Here is a 21,358-nt window from a genome sequence, read left to right on the forward strand (position 1 = left end):
ATAGACGCGTTGTGTGTTGATCGTGAGCCGTCCTTGCATACTTTGTGCTGATCTTAGACACCTACATGCGCTACCTCCGAGCCTTTACGTCAAACCCATACATCTTTATATGCACATTTTCTGGCTGTCATTAAAATTTGGCAACTTTACTGGGTCTTTTGATCAACATCAGGCTTAAACCTGCTCCCACCTTCATATGCGGCCTAGACCATGTACCGGAGGGATTCGAACACATGACCTCCATCAAACTCAAGCTTAACCAATTGACCCAATCGACAATTAACACATTCTTGTAAAATTGTGATATGTAAAGACTATCCTCATATCACCACTAAGAATTCATCACACCTCTAAGTTGCGACTAATTAGGCAACTTTTCCCTCATCCTAACCCAGTCTTGGTGTTTGTATTTGGGCTTGGCTCGATCCGAGCATTTATTGATTTGTTCCAAGGTAGTTGGAACTTGGGCTAGTGACCCAGCCCAAGATTGAGCTAAACTTGCACACTTTTTTATTTCTTTGCGATACATGCACGAATCCAATCCAGTGCGCGGTGTGGAAGCCGACAGAAATCGGAGACGGTGTGGCAGAAGTACTTTCGACCTCCCGAGTACCCTCCCCGGTTCCCACCCAAAGTCCAAAACTCTAATAAAACCGACTTCACCCACGGCGGCTTTCCAAAAGTAGCATAGAATCCATCGTCGCACCACCCGTCAAATCCAATAATTCCCTCAAACCCTAATTCCCGAATCCAACCCCTGCCATACCACTCGGTCCCAAGTCCAAACTCCTCCTCGCCTTTTCTTCTTCACCTTTAAAAACCCTAAAAACCCCATAACCCGACCCCACCTCTCTCTCCCTCTCTCTCCCTCTATCTGATACCAAGCGATGGCGTCCGAGCTAATACTCTATAAACCCACCCCTTCCGCTCCCTCCGCCTCCCATACCCCCCTTGCCCCTTCGCCCCCACAACGACGCGATGACGCCCACGAGAGGCGGCGCAAGGCCCCCAAGCGAAGCGCCGCCTCCTCGCCTGCGTCGTCAGCCGTAGCGGCGGCGCCGGCAGCCAGCAAGGACCGCCACACGAAGGTGAACGGCCGGGGAAGGAGGGTCCGGATGCCGGCCCTCTGCGCCGCCCGGATCTTCCAGCTTACCCGCGAGCTCGGCCACCGCACCGACGGCGAGACCATCGAGTGGCTCCTCCGCCACGCCGAGGCCTCCATCATCGCCGCCACCGGCTCGGGCATCGCCCCCCACCCCTCCGCCTTCCTTCCCTCCTTCACCGCCTCGCCTCCCTCCTCCTCCTCCCCCTCCCCGCCACCGCCGCCGTCTTCCTCCTCGATGACGGCTCCTCCTCCGCCGACCCCGGCCGGTTTCTTCGCCGTCAACGGGATGGAGTTCGGCGCTCCGATGGGGGGATTGGGTTTCTCCTCTCCTGCCGTCGCCGGGATGGAGTACCGGCACATGCCGTACTACACCGCGATGCTGATGAGACCGTCGACGGCCGACGAGGAAGATCATCGAGATCACACCAACAACTGAGGTCAGGGACAGAGTCACGGTTTAGGATTCTCGTCGATCCCTTTTGTTTTATATCTCTTCTTCTTCGGTTTGGGTTCTTTTTGATTGGGTTATAAGGGTTTTTGTTCCGTATAAAGAAGAAGAAAGAGGAGAAGTAACTAGAAAGTGTGTTCCATGTGTGGTGGTCGAGGACTTGGAACGATGTCTCTCTTTACTTACAAAAAAATAAACATAATGTATACTTTTAAATATTCGATGTTCAGTTATATAACTTCTTTCATATTATGTGATTGGTTTTAGATTATGCCTGCGAACTTTGATAATAATATGGGATTTGGTGTCTCTGTTTTTAGAGGGTTGGAAAGTAGTCTGTACTCTGTATAAAGCAGGTAGTATAGATTTAGTGGGTCCTCCTGCTCGGATCCTTCATTCATGGCATAAGTGGTTTAACTGGTCCCAGAAGAATGAATTATAAAGAATTGGTAGCAATGACAAGAATGTGATGGCCCAATTCATCATGGCGTAGAATTCATTTTGCTTCCGATTTAAAGTGAAAAAGAAAATCATATTGAATTTTTTTATTTTTCAGGTGATGTCAAGAGAATTATTGATAATTTTCAAAAGTGAACGATATGATGAAAAAGTATGATACATTTGTATGAAGAAGGCTCTTTGGGAAACCACATGCATTCCTGTGCAGAAAGCTCCCCGGGAATTGGAAACCATATCGAGTTTATTTCCAATAGGAAGCACGATATTGAGCTGGAATTTATCAGAAACACACCAAAAGGACAAAAAATGCTACTGACTATTGCCGCTGAAATCACTTTCATAGTCTTAGCATTTGCTTAGCACAGATATGCGAAAATGCTAATCTAATATTCAGTTGTGGGATGTAGAGAGTAAAGATTAGCAATTTATTAATACGGTCTTGTTAGGAGCAATTGTTCTGTCCGCCCGCCATCTTTACATAAAATCAACATTACTTGTATCTCAAAAGGGGGCAGAGCAAAAAAATGGGGTGAATAAATTGAATTTCATTTCCTTCAGTATAAATGTAACGAATATCATTAGTTTGACCTAGGAGTATGGAGAGAAACTATGTATGGGACTAATGCAAATCAGCAAGTGAAACATATTCCTTCCTTTTCCTGCCATGCGCTTGCTCGATCAACTACATCAGCGAACACGGCAACTGCTCCAAGAGGATTCCCCTGGGAAACAGAACGAGTCAAATAACGCAAGTCCGCCATATGAGAAGCCTTATATCCTAATGCATGTTACCGAAGTGCCACCACCTTTTCTTCTTCTTGCTTTCTGATGTTGGCAGCTCTGCACATCGAAGAACAAGCAATAAATGGCCAGAATTTCTTACGTTCGAAAGCAATCAGTCTAAGCATGACACTGTGAACCCCACTCCCCAACCAGACCACCAGCATGGACTTCATTGCTGTCCTAGACAAGATCCCACACCAAACAAGGTGGTAATGCTTCTGTCTCGCAGCTTGGATTTTAATAACATATTCTAAATTATCATTTCATAAAGATCCTTAGGAAGGCTTTAGGGTTGGAAGGCTGGAACATTTTGGTAGCCTGGGCTATTGGAGACCAAGAGTCATGAATAGGCCAAGTACATGTGGTTGTATATGCAACCAGAATGGGCCAGGAAGCAGACACAAGTCACTCATGTAGTTCAATCACGAGTGTTAGAAATTGTACACCTCATCTTGAGGAACTAAGAGTAATTCAAAAGGATTCTGAGAAACAGCAACCAATGATAGCCCTACTGATCTTAGCACGCCCATTCTCACTTACACTTCCTCATCAGCCCACTTTAGAAAGGCAGAACTATGTTTAGGAATTACAAGCAATTCTCTACATATATGCTCAAAGAGTGAAAAATTTGCTTGCCAACATGCTCCATATAAAAAAAAAGTCAGTGAAAATACAAAGAACGATGCCTCAACAGGAAGGCATGGAGAAATCAGACTTACCTCCTTCAGGATAGATTGAGTTGTAGTGCACCTCAGCCCAAAAGCTCAAGAAAATAACTGCAAAAAAGGACCAGCCGTTAGATCTGCACTAGAAGCAGAAGACGAAGAGAAGAAAAGAATCATGCTCCCTAAGCATGCATCTGAGTTATCCAAAGTGCACGAATTAGTTGGTTACTACTGGGTATCAAATGAAGGTCAATAACAGCGGTAAAAGTGAGCCGAAAAACAAACCACCCAAAAAACAAACCATTGTCAAACCTCATCCATCAGTGCTTGATAGAGAATTTTTATATAGCTCCCTACGGCAGCAACCAACATGACCTAGAAACATGAACTTACTCTAATGCATACGAGTAATTCAATAGAAGCTGCTGCATTTATCCACCCCCCCCCCCCCCCCCCCCCCCCACCCCCCACCCCAAAAAAGAAAAAAAAAAAAGCCCAACACACACACACCCATATATATATATATATATGAGATTGACTATGCTGCACTTGAGTGTAGTAGTCCCAAATCTAGTTGGCCTGTCTGCCATCCGTTCAGTGCAAATTGCAAGGAATCCAAAGCTCCCATTAGCTGTTACCTGCTGTCATTCCAAAAAAAATGAAGAAACAAATAAGTAATGGGAGAAGGGATGTGCTGCCCATGCCCATGCTCATCCCTCGGTACAGTCACCCACATGCTCTTCCAACCCTCTCCCTCTCTCTCTCTCTCTCTCTCGCTTGCTCTCTCGCACTCTCTCCATTACAGCAGCTATCACATCATTCATAAGAAAAAGGAGTCATTAATTACTGGGAACGAAGCCCATCTGAGATTTCTCTCCCCCCACTGGACGTCCATTATATTGGCCATCCACTCCAGAATAAACACAAACCTCCCAAGATAAATTCCTAGTCTGCAGCAATAAACAAAACACTGCAGAAATAAATAAAAACTCGACTACCCACCCTCGATCAGGTTAGGGCTCATTAAGGCTGCAAATGGGTTGGGTTGACCCGTGACCCAACCCGATCCGAATTGGAGGACCTACGGGGCTGGGTCGGGTCCTAAAATTGAACCCATTCTATTTTTTGGGTTGGGTCTAGGTTTATTGAATCTCGACCCGACCCGGCTCATAGTAAATAGCAACATTGGAGGATGAACAGGAAGTTTGGAGGGAGTAAACACTAAGTGGTCCAAAATAAACACAAACTTCCTCAGAGTAAACAAAAACTAGTGAGTAATAAACATAAAACTACATGAATGTTCACTAGCTTCCTGCATTCCTCTCTAGAAATAAACACTTACTACTCGTAGAATAAACACAAACTTTCTAGGATAAACACTTAGTCTACGGTGTTGTTTATCACCATAAAAATAAACAGAAACAGAGGGTCACCTGATGGGTCTAATGGAGTGGACATCCAACGGGGGGGAAAGAGAGCCCCAGATGGTCGTGTGTCTCGGTAATTAATGACTCCTCTTTTTTTTTGTTGAACAACACGGCAGCTGATAAAACAAAGAGAGTGAGAGCGAGAGGGAGAGGGTCGGAAGAGCGTGTGGGTGACTGTACCAAGGGATAAACACAAACGTGGGCAGGACATCCCATCCTGTCCCATTAATTATTCAGTTTTCTTTTTCTTTTTTTTTTTTTGGAACGACAATAGTTAACATCTAACATGAGCTTTGGATTCTTTGCGATTTGCGTTGAACGGACGGTAAATAGGATGACCGGATTTGGGGCTCGCTCCATTCAAGTGTAGCATAGTCATATGTGTGTGTATTTATATAACCAAGTCTATCAACAGGAAAAAAAACGACTAAATTACTCAGCTAGCTCACCTGGTCCTTTTCTCTCCTAATCTTGGTTTCCATAGAATCTATAAATTTCCTTCCCTCCATGTGTAAGTGTACTTCCAAAATGATGCAAGATAACATAGTGCAGGATGGAATAAAATATGCTTCTACCACACTAACCATGAGCCCATGAAGCCCCATAAGATCATTATGTGTCGACATTACTAAAGACTTTTATGTGTTGGCATTACTAAAGACTCCAGTACATGTCTCACAAGGCATATTTTATAGAGCCTCTGCACCAATGAATTGCCCTGAAAAAACCTTCCACTCAAGGAACCAAGAACATGTCTATTCATGAGTTTTATGTCATAGCCATAGGTAGTGGAAGTGTGATGCTAAAATAGAAAACATATCATGATGAATCTGTTAAAGTCCCATAATTTCATAAAACGTATATGCAGGCTGATGCAAAAAGAGCAAGGCTAAAATCCATAAACATATACTGTGTGTTAGTATTTTCCAAATAAAATTGCCACATCTCTGAGGCAACATTGTTATATGACTAACAAGAAACTATACCCGGAGACTAATCTACTGAGACCAAACCTGCACATGTTAGTTCAAAATTTGTTCCTATCTAAAAATTAATTTACTAAGACTGAAAGTTTCCTCAAAGTCACACAAAATTAAAAAATTGTAATCTTATTGTTTGACAAAATAATTTAAGCGTACCTCGTTTAGACTTCTGAACATTAGGCAGAATCTCAGTGTAGCAGGTATCCTTGAATGATGTTAGAATGAATATTCTAACACCATACTGCAGAATCACAATTATCACAATCATTACACTAATGTCCTGAAATTTATCAACCAGATGGAATAACTAGACAATGATGATATTTTGAATAAAAATGCATGAGATAACTGTGAAAAGCAAAAAATAAATATACAGAGAATAGATCCTTAATATCCATTCAATCATTGATGCGTAATGAGTAAAACATGGCATCTAAGCAAGGTTCACCATCTCGATACCGGACCCCATACCGGTGCCACACTAGCACAGTTTCGGTACGGTATGGTACAAAATTTTTTTAGCACACCGAGTGTCGGTACGACATCCGTAATGGGTACCGGTACAGTATGGTATGCCTCGTACCTCCCAGTTCCAAGGTATAGTATGGTACGCCCTGCACCTCTCAGTTTCGGCCAGTACAGCATACCATGCATCTCAGTATGACGTGACCTTCTACATTCCACCAACATCATATCCATCATTCAACATAACCTCTTCTTTTTTTCTTTCATGTCCGGAAATAGATGAAGTCCATTTACATTCCACTAGAAACTCTATGAAATTATGAAATATGCTTCTGTCAGTATCTATTAACATAAGAAACAACCAGATAGATATTGGAAAGCAATGCAAATTGATTTTTCCTTGTATGGCAGCTACTCAATCATAGATATGCTTGCCAACACCTGTAAAAATTTAAGCATACCATGACTTCAAAATAGAGATATGAAGAAAATTGCCTTCTCTATGTATCACAACCACAATCATTAAATACACATCATAACTGTCTTTTCTAGCCATTTAACCCAACTATTTTGATATGTAATGTAGCTTGAGCTGCAAATATTAACTAATAATATCTTGCACGTTTCCGTCCATCCATATGAGCATAATATGCTCGCCAATACCCCCTGTATAATAAGTATTTTCCATGTTTGTGTCCAAATTTTATTTTCTTCAGAATTTTTCCATTATAAAAGTTTCCCACCTGGCCAGATAATTTGCCAGCTTTTGCATTGAAATGGAACATCCATGAAATTTGCATGACAATATATCAATATAAAACTAAATCATCTCCAAAGAGATGAATTTTCAACTAGAGAAGAAATGTCAGTCATGATTTGTCTTGGTAGACAGATGGTAGGAGCCTGGAATAGCAGGCAGCATCTAGATTTTCTCTAATTTTTTATAAAACTAGATGATAGAGATTTAACAAGCATTAATTTAGATGCAACATTCCACACAGACAATAAATGGATCATATAAGGATGTCATTGCAGCTGGAAAATAAGGACCTTCAACACCCTCGTTCCCCAAGGGAGCCAAAGCGATCTCTCTCACAAAAAAAAAGGCCCTCCACTTTTTTTAAGTACTTAACTTTACCCCTTGGGTTAGAGTGGCTTGCAAAAGTGTATTTGACGAGTTAAATTGATCTTTTTTCTACTTTAACCCCGGACAAAAGTCAGCCTCGATGAATTTACCTCTTCAAAAGCACTAAGTTTAAATTAATCAACAGTGCATCTTATTCATGCAGTCATTTGCAAGATTGCATACAAAATTTCTCACTACTCAGAAACTTTCTCATGGAGAAATTTTCTTCTACAAACAATGCCCAAAGGAGAATACCACCCCACAGACTAGCCCTAGCATGTTGATTACTAAGGTGATGCCCCAACATGAACCCAATGGAGACTCCAACAGTCTACTAGAGTAACTATTACCTATCCTATACCCTTTGCATCAACATTACCTTTTACTTGGTTACCTTGCCGAACTGATGAAATCAAAGTCAACTTTGATGGAGGCCCTTCACCATGACAATAGTGCTGGCAAAACCCAGCTTCATCATTTGGAACCACGGGGCAGATCCTTTATGCTAGGTCCTGCCACATCAAGAGCTCATCCATACTGCTAGGTGCTAACAGCTTAGAGATCACTCAGAGGGCCTTTCGCTGGACTCTTAGTTGTACCACACAGCCAAGATTTGATTAGGAGACTTGATGACCATCACATGTTATTAATTCTACTAGATCTATGAGTCATAATGGATATTCTTTGGCTTCCTTTAAAGTGAAATATATCTACCAGGAGAGGATCCAGCCAGCAGGCTGGCTTCAGATACCAGGGCAGCAAACCAGGAGAACAAAAACTGGAGTAGCCAATTTCCAAGCCAGCATAAGTATATTGCCTTTGCAGATCCTAATGGTTCTATTCATTTATGGAACTAAGTGGGTCTTTGTCCCTCCTGCCTTCCCAAAAAAGGGACACTCCCCCAAAAATTTCCTATTCCAAAAAATCATACATAATCTTGGAGAGGATCTAGATATTTTTTAAGACCACCCAGATCATCAACTTTTGCAAATAACCGCATGACAATTGGAAATGAAGTCATTCAAGTGAAAAATGCTCTTTGATACAATTATATTAAACATGAATTTCAAGTAAAGGAACAAACAAAAGATATATAAAGTAGCACAGAGAAACATTAAGCATACCGAATCTGCAGCAGCCTGTAATGTGACATGGTCACCCCATTCTCCATTCCTGTTTTTCATCAATATAAAATGATGAAAAGAAAAACATAAGAATTATGTTATGCTAAAAGCTAAACGAGGGAAACCATACTTGGACATCTTTTTCAGATACTCATCATAGGCCATTGGAACATATCCATCATAAATCTCAGGATGAGATTTTAGCTGAGGATCATTAAAAAAGGGAAAGTTATCAGAACATGATATGAAGCATTAAAACCAAGAACAGGAATCATCATGACAATGATACAATGATAATAAAACTACAAAAGGATAAAAATAAAATCAGTAGGAAGTCGGCTCACCTGATTGACAACTTGTTGTCTCACAAACTTGTGGTGCTCAGTAGAACGGTAGAACTGATCAGATAGTGCTCGGAACTGGAAAGATAGAGAATTCAAGAGTGTTCAATTCAATGATAAATGGAACTAGTTTAGTTATAGAAAACTTCAGAGATAACTTAAAAGGAACATGTTACTAACACGAATGAATGGAACATATTTGCTGACTCAAAAATGAACACAATTCCCTATATCACATTTTATACCCAATACTGATTAGAAGACTAGGGCAACTATAAAAGATAGCTCTAGACTGCAAGAGTCTAAACATTGCAGCAAATCTTCCTACCTGTTAACTGGCTTTCTAGGTTTCATGGCACGTTCCTTTATCTAAACTTTCAATTTCAAGGGATTTGTCACCAATTCATAAAGGGTGAATTATAAGTTAACAGGTTATAGAATAACTAGGAAAATCCTTCCAAGGAGCCGTGTTGAGTTCTAATTTTGCTTCATAGAAAACTGCCATTATTGGATGAGAGAAGGCTTAAATCTTAAATAATGATTATGATGGTCGTAGCAAACTTAGCTAGCCAGCCTAAAAAAAAATATAGTGACTGTACACCACATCCAGCAAGTACATATGTAGGACTGAATTACATGAGAATCCAGAAAAGACATTAGGCCCCTACTCTTTTTAAGTTGAGTAGAAAGGCCAATTAAGTCATAAGCTAATTTCATCATTAAGGCAGACTATGAATTACGATATCACATCTTTGTAGGACTGGGCATAAAATGAAATCTTAAACAATACAATAAATAAACAAAACAAGCAAAAAGCTTGTCAAGTAACTTACCTGACAATTACCATCTCCTTGAACCTTAAGTTCAACCAAATCATATAACTTCAACCTACACATGTAAGCATCATTTCCCCATCACTAATGCATTACAAAAAAAAAAAAAATACAAACCTATAAAAATTTCCAAGTAACAACAAAATTTAGAAGACATAAGCATCATGCCGACTGATAGAACTGTGAGTTAAAATGAAGTAAATACTTATAAAAGATATCCTCTGAATTAAATGGGAGAAATATTTGTTCTGATGGGAAATCCAATGATGAAAAAGGAAATGCTATTGTAATTGGTACATCTCTCGCAATCCCTAGGCACAAAAATAAAGCTGTCGACCTTGGTCTCTGGATTTTCATCATTCATCTAGTATATTATGAATAAATTATCATTTTTACTTTTCATTCTAGTAGTACTTGTAGTTGAATTGGATAGGTTTTAGTGGTTGTGTTTGAAGTGGCAATTAAATGAGGGCCAAACTGTACATTATCACCATCCACCACATTGGTTATTAGTATTAGCACCATGAATACACTTCTTATGAAATGCTATGACTTCAATGTACTTTATGTTCCATATTTAAGTAAAAGGCTGTATCCATCCCAGACTGCTTACGATTAATATATTTAAACTGACCTCTGGAAACAATTTTTGAGTTTATAGTTGGCTTAAGGGCACTTGCTTCTGGTAGTTTAACTGGTCCGTCAAACGACATTCTATTGCCAAATCAACATGTTATTCTCCCTAGGTGATGCAAAAGCTTCGGTTGAAATGCTTATGACTGAGTCAATAACCTGAATAAATGTATGGTGCTCGTCTCTATGAACAAATTGGAATTCTTCAAATTATGAGTTCTCAATGACATTCAAATTTGCTAAAAGCAGCAGGACTGATTTGACAATTAGCCCCTTATAGCTTAAAGGGCCAGCTTTACAAGCTGCTCACTCGATATTTTAAAGCAAGCCCATCTAGGAGTTAAATAATAATCCGCCTAAGGCAAGTTGGAATTAAACCAACTTGGGATGTTGTTATGCTGCAACAGAAACATCGAGCAAAATGGGCATGTCAGGCCCCTCTTTTTAAGTTACATTATAAGCATCAATTTCTGCTACAATCTCTAACCTAACAGCAAGCTGTAATCAACTGATGAACTGAACAGCTACCACCAATTTTTTTCTTATTTTACTTTATTGGAAAGCATGCTTTGGTCCTGTATTGACTTTAATTTATAAGAATAAAGTTTTTATACCAATTCTCTTGAAAACCACAAATTCCTAGTCATCTTAGATTATCAAACCAACCACCTAACCAAGCCTTCGAACCACCCTAATTTTTTAATCCCACTTTAACATCTACCAGAGACGCAAATAACCTGAAGGATGCTTTAGCACTTAATGAGATTGACTCTGAATACTTGTGAGAAAGTCAGGTGGTTGGGGGAGGGGGGAGCTTGCCCTAGAATCTTTATATGATGTTTTCAGAACAAAAGCTAACAGCAGCACATACAAGCAGCGCGTGAAGAAAGTTGAAGAGAGAACTGCTGGATGCCATACCTATCAAGAAGTCTTTGGTGATCTGTAGTGGCTTCATCAGCAGAAGGAATTTCCCCATTAATTCTAGGGACATGCTGCACATAAGAAATTCAGAGAATATTTGCTAATTCAGCATGCAAATCTTTAAACAGCTCTTAGGAAATGCAAAAATACAGCATAAATCAAACAATATTATCAACAAAGACCATCTCTTTACAGAATAAACAATGTTGAAGGAAAAAAATTGGTGAAAATTGTCTAGTATGCACATAGATTTTTTTGTGTTATAACCAGAAAATTAAGTAATTTGCCAACTTAAAAATTGGTATGTATAGCAAGCAAGAAAAAAAGCCTAAATAACTTACATGATGCACATCTATGCACGTAAAAATATGCATGTGCAGTTTCTCTAAGGTTGATATTTTATAAAAATAAATGCAAACAATTTGCACATGTTTGAGTCTGAAAATATCAGCCAGACAAAGTAACAATTGCTATCCCAGGAAAGCAACAAAAGGCTCTCAATATTGTTTGGTTGCCTGAGGCTAAAAGGGATATTTGCTTGTTTTTAGCAGATAGCTTTTAAATTTCAAGGGATGCTTGGACACTGTCTAATGTAAATTCACAAGGAAACAGGCTGAGCAATTAGGCATTTAATTAGGTGGCTTATCCACTTACTCAACAATGCAATCAAATCAGGTGGCTTATACTTACTCAACAATGCAACCAACCCAGAAGGCAATTTACAAAATCCAGCCAGGGACTACAGGACTCTCCACCCTCACCAATCTCTGTTTTATATAACTCCTAGATAATGTTTCACTGGGAAAGTGCCCAAAAATCTTTTTTTTCCCTTTTTTTGTTATTTTAATAGTTCAAGAAAATTTATAAACTCCATGAGTACAGTAGAACTTACACGAACAGGAACCATCTGATTCAGTCTCTTGCCTACTTCACCATCTAAGGTAGAAAAATCATCTGTAAGCTCTATTGAGTACTCGACGCCATCATATAACTTTTCTCCAGGGCTCGAACATGAACTTTCCATGTCTTCTGCTCTTTCCGGAGGAGGCACTAAATAAAAACAAAAAAAAAAAACATGGATGATCAATACAAAAGAAAGGCAAGAGGAACAGAAATTTGTCTATATAATTGGATAATAAAAGAGATAGTCCCTACTAACTGTATACCTGAAATAAAATTACTTATAGTTGGACCAAACCAATCTTGTGAAAGGACAGATGCTTGCAACTTCTCTTCACCTGCATGTGAAGGTCCAGATGCTTCCACAACAGCAACTTGTGAAAATTCTTCCTGAAGAGCTTGTGCAATAATTTCATCATTCTCTACAGTAGTACCATCATCTCTAAAATCATTTTCCCTGGTGTAATTCCCATTATAAACACTGACATCATTTTGATTAGCAGTCCCACAGTACTCAGAATTTGAAGCAGGGTCACCTTGAAGAAGATGGAGACCCCACCTAATGACGTCAGGATCTTGTTCATACATGATCATCAGCTCTAGAGAAAAGCTTCCTGCAGAATAGTGTTAGACAAATGAAAATCTCAATATAGACTTCCCATAATAGAATGTTTTCATCATTTCACTGATCATACTGGGGATTTTTATCCATTGCTCTTCCTTTGAATAGACAGTGTCACAAGATAAAGCACCTGAAATATATAATGACATTACCAACCACAAGAGGAGAAAAGAAAAACGAGCATGCCACTCTTTTCTCACAGATAATATTTACAAGCATGGTACACCATACTGGCTCGAATCAGGCGGTACAGAGCGTACCGTACCATACCGGTTCGGTATCGATACCTGGTATGAGTGGTGTACCGACATTCGGTATGCCAAAAAAATTTTGTGCCGTACTATACTGACACTGTGCTAATGTGGAACTGGTACGGGGTCCAATACTGAGATATATTATAATCATCCAGCTAAGAAAAATAACTATAAAGATATATTATATTTCACAATGCTGAAAAAGTTAATCCAAATCCCTATTTAGATAACATTCTTATGATCATCTTCAATTCAGTTTGTATGTCACTGGCTCAATGCTGAAATAGGAAAATTTCTTTATCATATGCACGAAAAGGAATTAGTTCACCAATCGGATAGCATGAAAAGGAAAATTTCAGCTATCTTTTGAAATGAAAAAAAGATAATAGTTCTTTTGAATGACTACAATTACACCTAATGGTTTGAAAGTGCAATTGAGAGCAAGGGTGGAGAATTACTTTTGTTATGCTTCCAGATAAAAACTCTGACAAGTGTATAGGATAGAATCAGAATGATGTGCATGTGGTGCATTGGTTATGCTATCATTTCAAGCCAAAGATCAGGTTTAAACATCAAGTAGTATAGGAGTAGCATTAACAAGTCCCATAATCAGTCCCATCATGTCTTCCTATCCATCACTTAGAAGAGTGGATCCTTGCATTCTCGCCACTAGTGAATTTCTTTAAACTTGAAATACTGCTATTGTATCCAAGGACATAGTCCATGCTAAGAAGAAGTATAAAATAAAGAAAAAGAATTGAGTATGCATTCTTGCCACTGGTGAGTGAATTTCTTTAAACTCAACATATTGCAATTGTATCCTAGGACTTAGCCAATGCTAAGAAGTACAAAATAAAGAGAAAGATTTAACTACTCCTACAGTATTTTACCCAATTGTATCCTATTAGAATCTTCATCTAATCCAAGCTTAGCAGGTCACAAAAAGGACAATATAGGATCCAAATCTAATATCTCAGCGAATGTTTTCACTTAGGAAACACTAAGTTATGCAGGGAAAACTATTCAAACATTTAAATATGATTGAGTTACATATTTAACTTATAAGTATGTAAATGCTTGGTAGCATTACCACCTACTGAGTGACTAGCTAGTCAATTATCAAGCAAACAAATAACTTTTATATGATGCAGAAAATGATATAAATTTAGGGGAAAATACAAAATGCCAACAAAACACTTTTATGTGTTATAGTAATAAATTTCTGTGCATCCGTATGAGGGTGATTTTAGCGACCCTTTAGCACCAAATATTTATCCATGCATGATCCATAATAGATTTGACCAACTACCAACCTCCTCTACATTCTTGACAGCCCATCTTTGTCTTAGTAAAGTCTTTCAGTGTTATATTTTGATCCTCTTCCCCATTACTTAGAAAAAGTGAGGCACCGGTTCAGATACAAGATACTATCATTACCACCTAGATAACAAGATATCCAACCCGTAATTACAACAACCCAATTGCAAGAGCAGAGCTCTACCAACTGAGCTATATCCCTCGAGCAAGTGGAGTATGCATGAAAGAGCTAGATGGTTCTTCTATTCTTTTCGCTGGTGCTGCTAGGCTATCTTGGACTTGAACTAGAAACCTTGCTCGTGAACTAAATGATTTCACCTACAATCCAAACAAATGGGAGAGAAGTAATAGATTCTTATTTGGGAGCAATTCATCCTTCCTGAACATAGTATATAACTCTTCATTGTACTGCACTCTTCAAGTGTGCTTGTTCCCCTTCTCCCTTATCATGGCAAGCCTTTGTAAAATAACTACTATGGGAAGAAAAAAAGAAAGTACTAAAATACACTCTTAGCCCAATCTAGACACTATTAATCTTTTTTCAAACCTATTCCCATTTCGAGTGAAGAGATAGATAGGATAGATAAATAGACACATCCCATTCTTCCAAGCATTCTTCTTATAGCTAGATCCAATCTTGTGGTCCTTACCAAAAGGAAAAAGAATTTCACATTTTTTTCTTTCGAAAAGAGAGGGCTAGAAAATCCTATTGATTGTTGCTTTCTCCAGACCTCAGAGAAAAAGCATGAAAAGAGGTTCAAATGGTCCGATCCCTTCATCACCCCAAAATAAAATGAAAGGGGCGATCTTGCAGTTCTTGGTCTATGAAGATGGATTGTTAGATGCTCAATTTTTCTCATTTAGACCGAACCTAAACCTATGCTTGAGAGATAGATGTTCATACAATGATAAAAGATGTATGAATTCTCAAGAAGAAAGGAGCTTCGTGGCCCCCCCAACTCCAATAGCCTAGATCCCACGAGTGAATAAAAAGTTAGATCTACACTAGATCTTACTTGAATTGCCCCATCTATCATCCCGAGGATAATTTGGTTTCTAACTCTGATTCTTTATTTGTTATTGTGCATGAAAGCATTTACTCTTCAAAATCTTTCAAGAGATAAGACCTCTCTTCAGGAGCCATATATTAATCTTTGGATTTTTTCCAAAAAATAAGTACTCTTAATTGTTATGTCCTCACTCTGAATAATATAATCTTCTCTCAAATATATTCCATTATTACTTTCACTTCATCCCAAAAATGTTTTTATCTCTCTTTTTTATGAATCTTCTCTCTAAAATCGGAATTTTTAAAAGCTAAGATATTGGTTATCTCAGTGGATGACCAAGGCTAAGATGAACCAAGATCTCGGCTTATCTCAATGGAGGTGGAAGGTGCGAAAATCTAGAAAGTTCTGGAATTTTCTGATATCCCAGCTGTTTTAAGGAAAATTTATGATTAGCGATTATTTTAAAGTATTGGTTTTAAAATTTATTAATAGTGACATCTATTTAAGGAAGTAAAATAGTAATTGGAAAATATTAGCTAATCAAGCGATACAGTATTGATCAATATTCGGAGATTTGTTGGTTTGTATCAATTGAAATAATAGGGGCTAAGATTGTCCATATACCATATTGAGAGGGCTTGATACCAATACATACTATGACCTTGGCCAATATGAAAACCTAACTAAAACTAAAATAATTTCCTTTTTTTTCCTTTTCTAACCTTTTCTTTCAAATCCATTTTATTTTAGTTTCTTACATTATCTTTCTTTATACCCTTTTTATGGTTCAATGCCCGTCCCAACCTTTTTCAAATTTTGCCATGAAGCATTAACCAAGGGTTCAAGTCCTAGTATTAGAGCTCCTCCCTGTTTGGAGCTGGGTTGGTATGTTACCAAGATGGTAATGTGGTGGCCTTGAATCAGTCCAAAAGAAAAATGTCCTCGAATGCCAAGCCCGACCAAGACAACCCGATCTGGAAAGACGCAGGTCTCAAATGTATCCCATCCTATGACCTAGTTTCTCTCCATTCCGGTACAACACAAGACGGATCAAGACAAATCGAGATGGAAATCTTCCCGTGAAAAAATTACCCACGACATGGAAATGTCAATGATACCCTAAAAAAATTCTAAAAGAACCCATTCACTAATATTCTATTACATAAATACCCATCTTTTTCTTTCAATCTCTATGTTTTTAATAGCAGATCCAAGATAATGATAATACCATGGAAGAATCGGTCCTTGTTTTCACTTTCTGCTCAATTGAAATTGCACCACATAGTTGTAACGATGTTCATGTCATTGTCCTATAACAAAAACCCAATTTAATATTTAATGTTACTCTCTTCTCATTAATCACCATTTCATCATCTAGACATAAACTACATTACATCTTTCCAATATTAGCCAATAGGTTCAACTATAATCAAGCACGTTTTTTGATAGTCCCTTGGATTAACCCTAGTTTGACCAAAATGGAATTTCCCATCCCAACCAAATAGAAAAGCTCTAGGACTTGTGTCGACATCCAGTCATAAAAGAAAGCTTAAAATGGATGGAATATTAATTATAAAGCATTTGTTGTCATGCTCCAAAGGTTTCATACAATATCTTTTATTATATAATAATAGTCAATCATTACTAAATGATAAGCCACTTTTGGTCACATTCAACTGACAATAGTTAGCTTTAACTCCACATGCAACTGACAAACACTATAATAAAACCACATGGAAGGGCTATCTAGGATGAGCAACCAGTGGCCCTAGGTCAAAAATTTAGATGAGGGCCATTGCTGCCATTTCTCTCGACATCAACCACATTCCCCTTCATACAACCATAATAATGGATCTCGCCCACCTTCTCTGTGATCCACAGACATCAAATCTATCTTCTCCTCCACCCATTGTATGTATCTGATTGCCTGACCCTTTTTGATTTCCAAGTCTAACCAGTTAAAGTGGCTAGAAAGAGTTTTCCAATTTTACCCTGCTAAAAAGAATGAAAAAGAAATTTTTTGACAATATAAAATAAAAATACATCATAGCGTAACCCTAATTATAATCAGGTTTTATTTTTCAATAACTACCACATTTTTTGGGATGTGCAAATTATTCCTTATTCAATAACATGTCAAATTAGTAGGCCCAATTGCATGGGTTTACCTTGATTCTTATTTAAGTTATGAAATTCGAAGTGGAGATTTCTGAGAGATGCAAAATAGCTTCCCCTTCCACTCAACTATGGATCTATTTAGAAAGAAATTCATGGAGATTTCTGTTTACATATTACAATCAAACATTAAGAAATAAGACAATCCATAGAAGAAGTTATGCTCAAAACTGGACAATGATCCTCAATACAGTATTTTTCTGCCTCAAGCTTCTCTCTCCATCAAATACTGTATGCGCAATGCTAAGCCCCCTCCCCCACTCAGTGCAAACCCCCCCCCCCACAACCACCACCACCCTCCACAAAAAAAAAATCTATATTGAGTATAAAATAGCATATCTTGCCATTGATCTCATGTACATTAGAATTTCACCATCACTCATGTATAGGACAACTAAGTAATCAACCACCTCTCCGTGTTGATTTTCACTATATCGGAGTGTAAAATTCCACATTGATGTCATCACTATAAGGACATTTTCCCCTCCCTGGAGGGAAAAAAAGAGTAACAAAAAGTATATTAAAGGCTTCATCACAAAGCCCTGGTGAAATAACTGACACAAGAAAATGTATCTTGGAAACTTATAACTAACCTACAAATTTGGCTAAAATCATACCTCTAATTTGTAGTTATTATTATAAAACTACTAAAATTAAAAAGTAGTTATCTCTGAAAAAAAAAACAAATTACTAACATGTTGAATCTTTCTTTTGGTAAACTCCTAATCATCACTGGAGAATATTATGAAGAGATATCAAAGTGGGTGGAATTAAGATTAAAAAAAAAGGACCAATGTAATGGGTCATAGACAAGAATTACAGAAGAACCAACTATTATTCCTAAATTTCTCCCAATTCTGTATTCATCTACTAATTTATCTATTTTTTTATCTATGACACAGTCCCAACTTACTCCAACTTTTCATTAATTCTAAATTCTTGAATGAATTTCAATCTTTAATCCATAATGATCCCAGCTTTGTAAGAACATTATTTAGAATTAAAGATTCGCAATAGAGAATTGTGTTCTTTGCTGGCTAAAGGGAAGTTTTGTTCTTAGAAGAAAACTTTCAAAGTTAAAAAAGAAGATAAAGAAGATAAAAAAAAAAAAACATGAAAGGGTCCATTTTTTTCTTAAACCATCCAAATTCGTAGCATGGACCTCACAGCTTACACCACTTGCCACTGAAACGCATTGAAACCAGCCAATCAGGTCCATTAGTAACATTAGCTAGGTAATCAAGGAATATGAATAACCTACCCAACCTATCTCAAACCCCAAGTAGTACATGTAAATAGAACAAAAGGTAAGATCAACAATACTACAAGCAAACTTCCAGACCTGCTGTCAAAGATTGCACCTGTTCGGACTTTTTTCCAAAGTGATCAGCCTGCTGAACTACCTCAGAGTTTCAGCTGGATCCACTCTAACTGAAGAAATGCCAGATGAACTCTCACATTCTAAGTCATCATAAATCACACACAACTTAAATCAAGCCCAAGCCAAAAACCTAATTTCTTATCCAAAAAGGGGGTAACTTTAGTTCATCCTTTTTCTGAATCGAGCCAGAGACCTATCAGGGACAGGAAGATCACTAACACATTGCATGCCAATTCAATTTCGTTGGCACATAAATCTGCGGCCCTTATCTCAAACGGTTTTTTTGTTCAAAACCGAAATCAATTGAGAGATTAGTGTGTATAAACAGAAAATATTTTCCTGCAAAGGTTTCAAATTATCTGCACTGATGGAACTTCTACAAAATCATGGGCGGACGAGATTAAACATTATAGTTCCAAGATTTAGATTACCAAAATCGTTTGGGGTAAAGAACTCGATATTTATCAATTCTGGAACGATTCACATCATAGGTCAAGAAATCCATTAAATTAATCAATTTTATCGCCATCTTTTCAAAAGAAACGGATCTGGAAGTGAAAAAATCATAACCTAATTGCAAGAACCGCATCAGAAACCTAAAAGACAAACAAGAAAACTATAACGAATCCATTCCAACATAATAGCGCAGAAATTCATCACATCAAATCAAAGAAACTGAAACAACCGCAAAAGATAAAAGAAATCGATCCAAAGACACTACACATGTAATCCAGAAAGAAAATCAACCCCAAACCATCAAACAATCGTATTTTGCTTAAAAGAAGCCAAAGTCGACATTCCAATCCCATAAAAAGCACAGAAGAGAATCCATAAAGCTCTCCCCGATCGGAAAACCAACTTACTTCGGATGTAGGCAATCTGACGTCGAAGGCGGCAGCGACGGGGAGAAAGAAAGAGAAAGCGGGGGTCTGGTTTCTTCAAACGGGAGGAGAAATGGAACCGGTTTCGAGGAGACGCCACTCGGAGACAGGACGAAAGAACAACGATAAGTATGAGACTATGAGAGGGATAACCGCAAGGCCGAGAAGACTTTAGGTTCCCGACCCACGCACTCCGCGCACCCAAACCAGTCAGAAAAACAACGCCACGTGTTCGAAGCCAGAGGATTTCGCGCACGTGGTGGTTCATTATTGGCCAGGGTTTGCTGGGTGCGCGTAGTTCCCATAAGAGGGAGCTGGGGGGAGCGGGGAATATCGCGGACGCCACGGGGCGTTTAAGCGGCGCGGCCGCTCACCTTTTTTGAATCCCACGCCGCCCGTACGTCCCGTCCGTCCTCCACCGGCCCTGACCCCACGGCTTCGCCGTAATCTCGCCCGTCTCCGCGTGATCCGGCCGTTAGTTGGGATGGCGGCAGAGAATTCCGCCGTTAGTTTCTTTGCACGCGTGTACGTCAGTAATGCCTCGCGAATGGAGATTCGCGCAATTTGATGACGTGACAGCAGGGAAAGAGTTTCCAAGTGGGGCGGCAAATCAGGTATCCGTTCATGGTGTATCTCGAATGGAATACTGGAACCATCGAATGGTGACTGGATGGTTGGTGATTGCTAATACGTAGAAAGCTTCAAATCAGACGGTAACATGCTTTGACATTTTCTCAAACAAAAATCAAAACTATAGATAATTTAATAAAAAAATACTTTGATCATAGGAAGGTCAGGCCCATGAGGATTTTTTTTGTTTTGTTATTCAAACTTCTACATAGTTCTGTAACATAAAAAAATATTTTTTATAATTATAATATTTTATTATAGATATTTTAGTTAAAAAAATTATAAATCAAAATAGTTTTGCCGCATGCTAAAAATATTTTTCTAAAAAAATTTTATTCGACAAAAGCTGTTTTAGCTTTTTGGTAAAGTTTAAACAATTTTTTGATTTTTTTTTTACCAAACATTTTTAATTCATCCAAAAATATTTTTGGAGGATTAGAAAGTACTTTTTGGCCTACTAAAAGTTCTACCAAACAGAGCCTATAGCTCTAAAGTGGAATCTAATTCTAAAGGTTTAGGATGAGCATGAATCCTACAAAACTAGATCGCCGGAACAAAAAAAGCTTAAAATAATCGGCATGAATCAAAAAATACAGACCCAACTCAAAAGGAAAGATAGAGAAGATGGATCTCGACCGGTCCATAAATTTGTGTAAGTGCTAAAAATTATAGCTTTGTAACATGATTATTTAAATAGCTGCATGTCGTTGAATGCCGACCGAGGAAATTAAAAGCTAGTGCGTTCCATCGTTGAAATTATCTCATGGTTTACAATTAAAAATGGTGACGTTTATGACTTTTTAGGGGGTTGGTGAAGTAACAAGAATGATTCAGCTGAACAAATGCAGCGTTCAAAATAAACCTCAGCATGTGCG

The 21,358-nt window shown here is 38.4% G+C and overlaps 2 protein-coding genes across 9 annotated transcripts; one reads left to right on the forward strand and one right to left on the reverse strand.

The window, feature by feature from the left end:
• The first annotated feature begins 601 nt into the window (after window positions 1-601).
• On the forward strand, window positions 602-1,769 carry LOC103696859 (TCP family transcription factor). Its single transcript, XM_008778580.6, has one exon. It carries the CDS (start codon window positions 888-890, stop codon window positions 1,539-1,541), a length of 654 nt encoding a protein of 217 aa, XP_008776802.4. The 5' UTR covers window positions 602-887; the 3' UTR covers window positions 1,542-1,769.
• Window positions 1,770-2,416: 647 nt separating this feature from the next.
• LOC103696858 (OVARIAN TUMOR DOMAIN-containing deubiquitinating enzyme 12-like) lies at window positions 2,417-20,005 on the reverse strand. 8 transcript variants are annotated; one of them, XM_088718120.2, is made up of 14 exons: window positions 19,836-20,004; window positions 12,909-12,965; window positions 12,773-12,827; window positions 12,480-12,670; window positions 12,206-12,363; window positions 11,311-11,384; window positions 9,760-9,814; window positions 8,930-9,004; window positions 8,716-8,789; window positions 8,586-8,634; window positions 6,027-6,111; window positions 3,515-3,571; window positions 2,819-2,852; window positions 2,417-2,734 (listed from the first exon to the last, which is right to left on the reverse strand). In XM_088718120.2, the coding sequence occupies exons 3-14, from the start codon at window positions 12,805-12,807 to the stop codon at window positions 2,695-2,697; spliced, it is 927 nt and encodes a 308-aa protein (XP_088574246.1). In that variant the 5' UTR covers window positions 12,808-12,827; window positions 12,909-12,965; window positions 19,836-20,004; the 3' UTR covers window positions 2,417-2,694. The 8 variants fall into 8 exon arrangements, 6 of the variants coding, with proteins under 6 accessions (XP_088574246.1, XP_088574241.1, XP_088574242.1 ...); XM_088718115.2 differs by having other exon boundaries at window positions 6,027-6,150; window positions 12,480-12,827; window positions 19,836-20,005; XM_088718116.2 differs by having other exon boundaries at window positions 12,480-12,827; window positions 19,836-20,002.
• Between the last annotated feature and the right edge of the window lie 1,353 nt (window positions 20,006-21,358).

This window comes from Phoenix dactylifera, chromosome 3, assembly GCF_051530095.1.
Source record: "Phoenix dactylifera cultivar Ajwa chromosome 3, Ajwa_hap1_PhDact_Kaust_v1.1, whole genome shotgun sequence".
NCBI lineage: Eukaryota > Viridiplantae > Streptophyta > Magnoliopsida > Arecales > Arecaceae > Phoenix > Phoenix dactylifera.

What these genes read in the sequence shown, in the direction of transcription:
- LOC103696859 (XM_008778580.6), top strand. Translation starts at nt 888, where the DNA reads ATGGCGTCCGAGCTAATACTCTATAAACCCACCCCTTCCGCTCCCTCC.
- LOC103696858 (XM_088718118.2), bottom strand. Translation starts at nt 12,807, where the DNA reads ATGATCATGTATGAACAAGATCCTGACGTCATTAGGTGGGGTCTCCAT. An exon ending in TATAAGTAATTTTATTTCAG is followed by an intron (nt 12,364 to 12,479) that starts GTATACAGTTAG and finishes GTTTTTATTTAG; the next exon opens with TGCCTCCTCCGGAAAGAGCA. An exon ending in GAAAGCAAGAAGAAGAAAAG is followed by an intron (nt 2,735 to 2,818) that starts GTGGTGGCACTT and finishes TCTGTTTCCCAG; the next exon opens with GGGAATCCTCTTGGAGCAGT.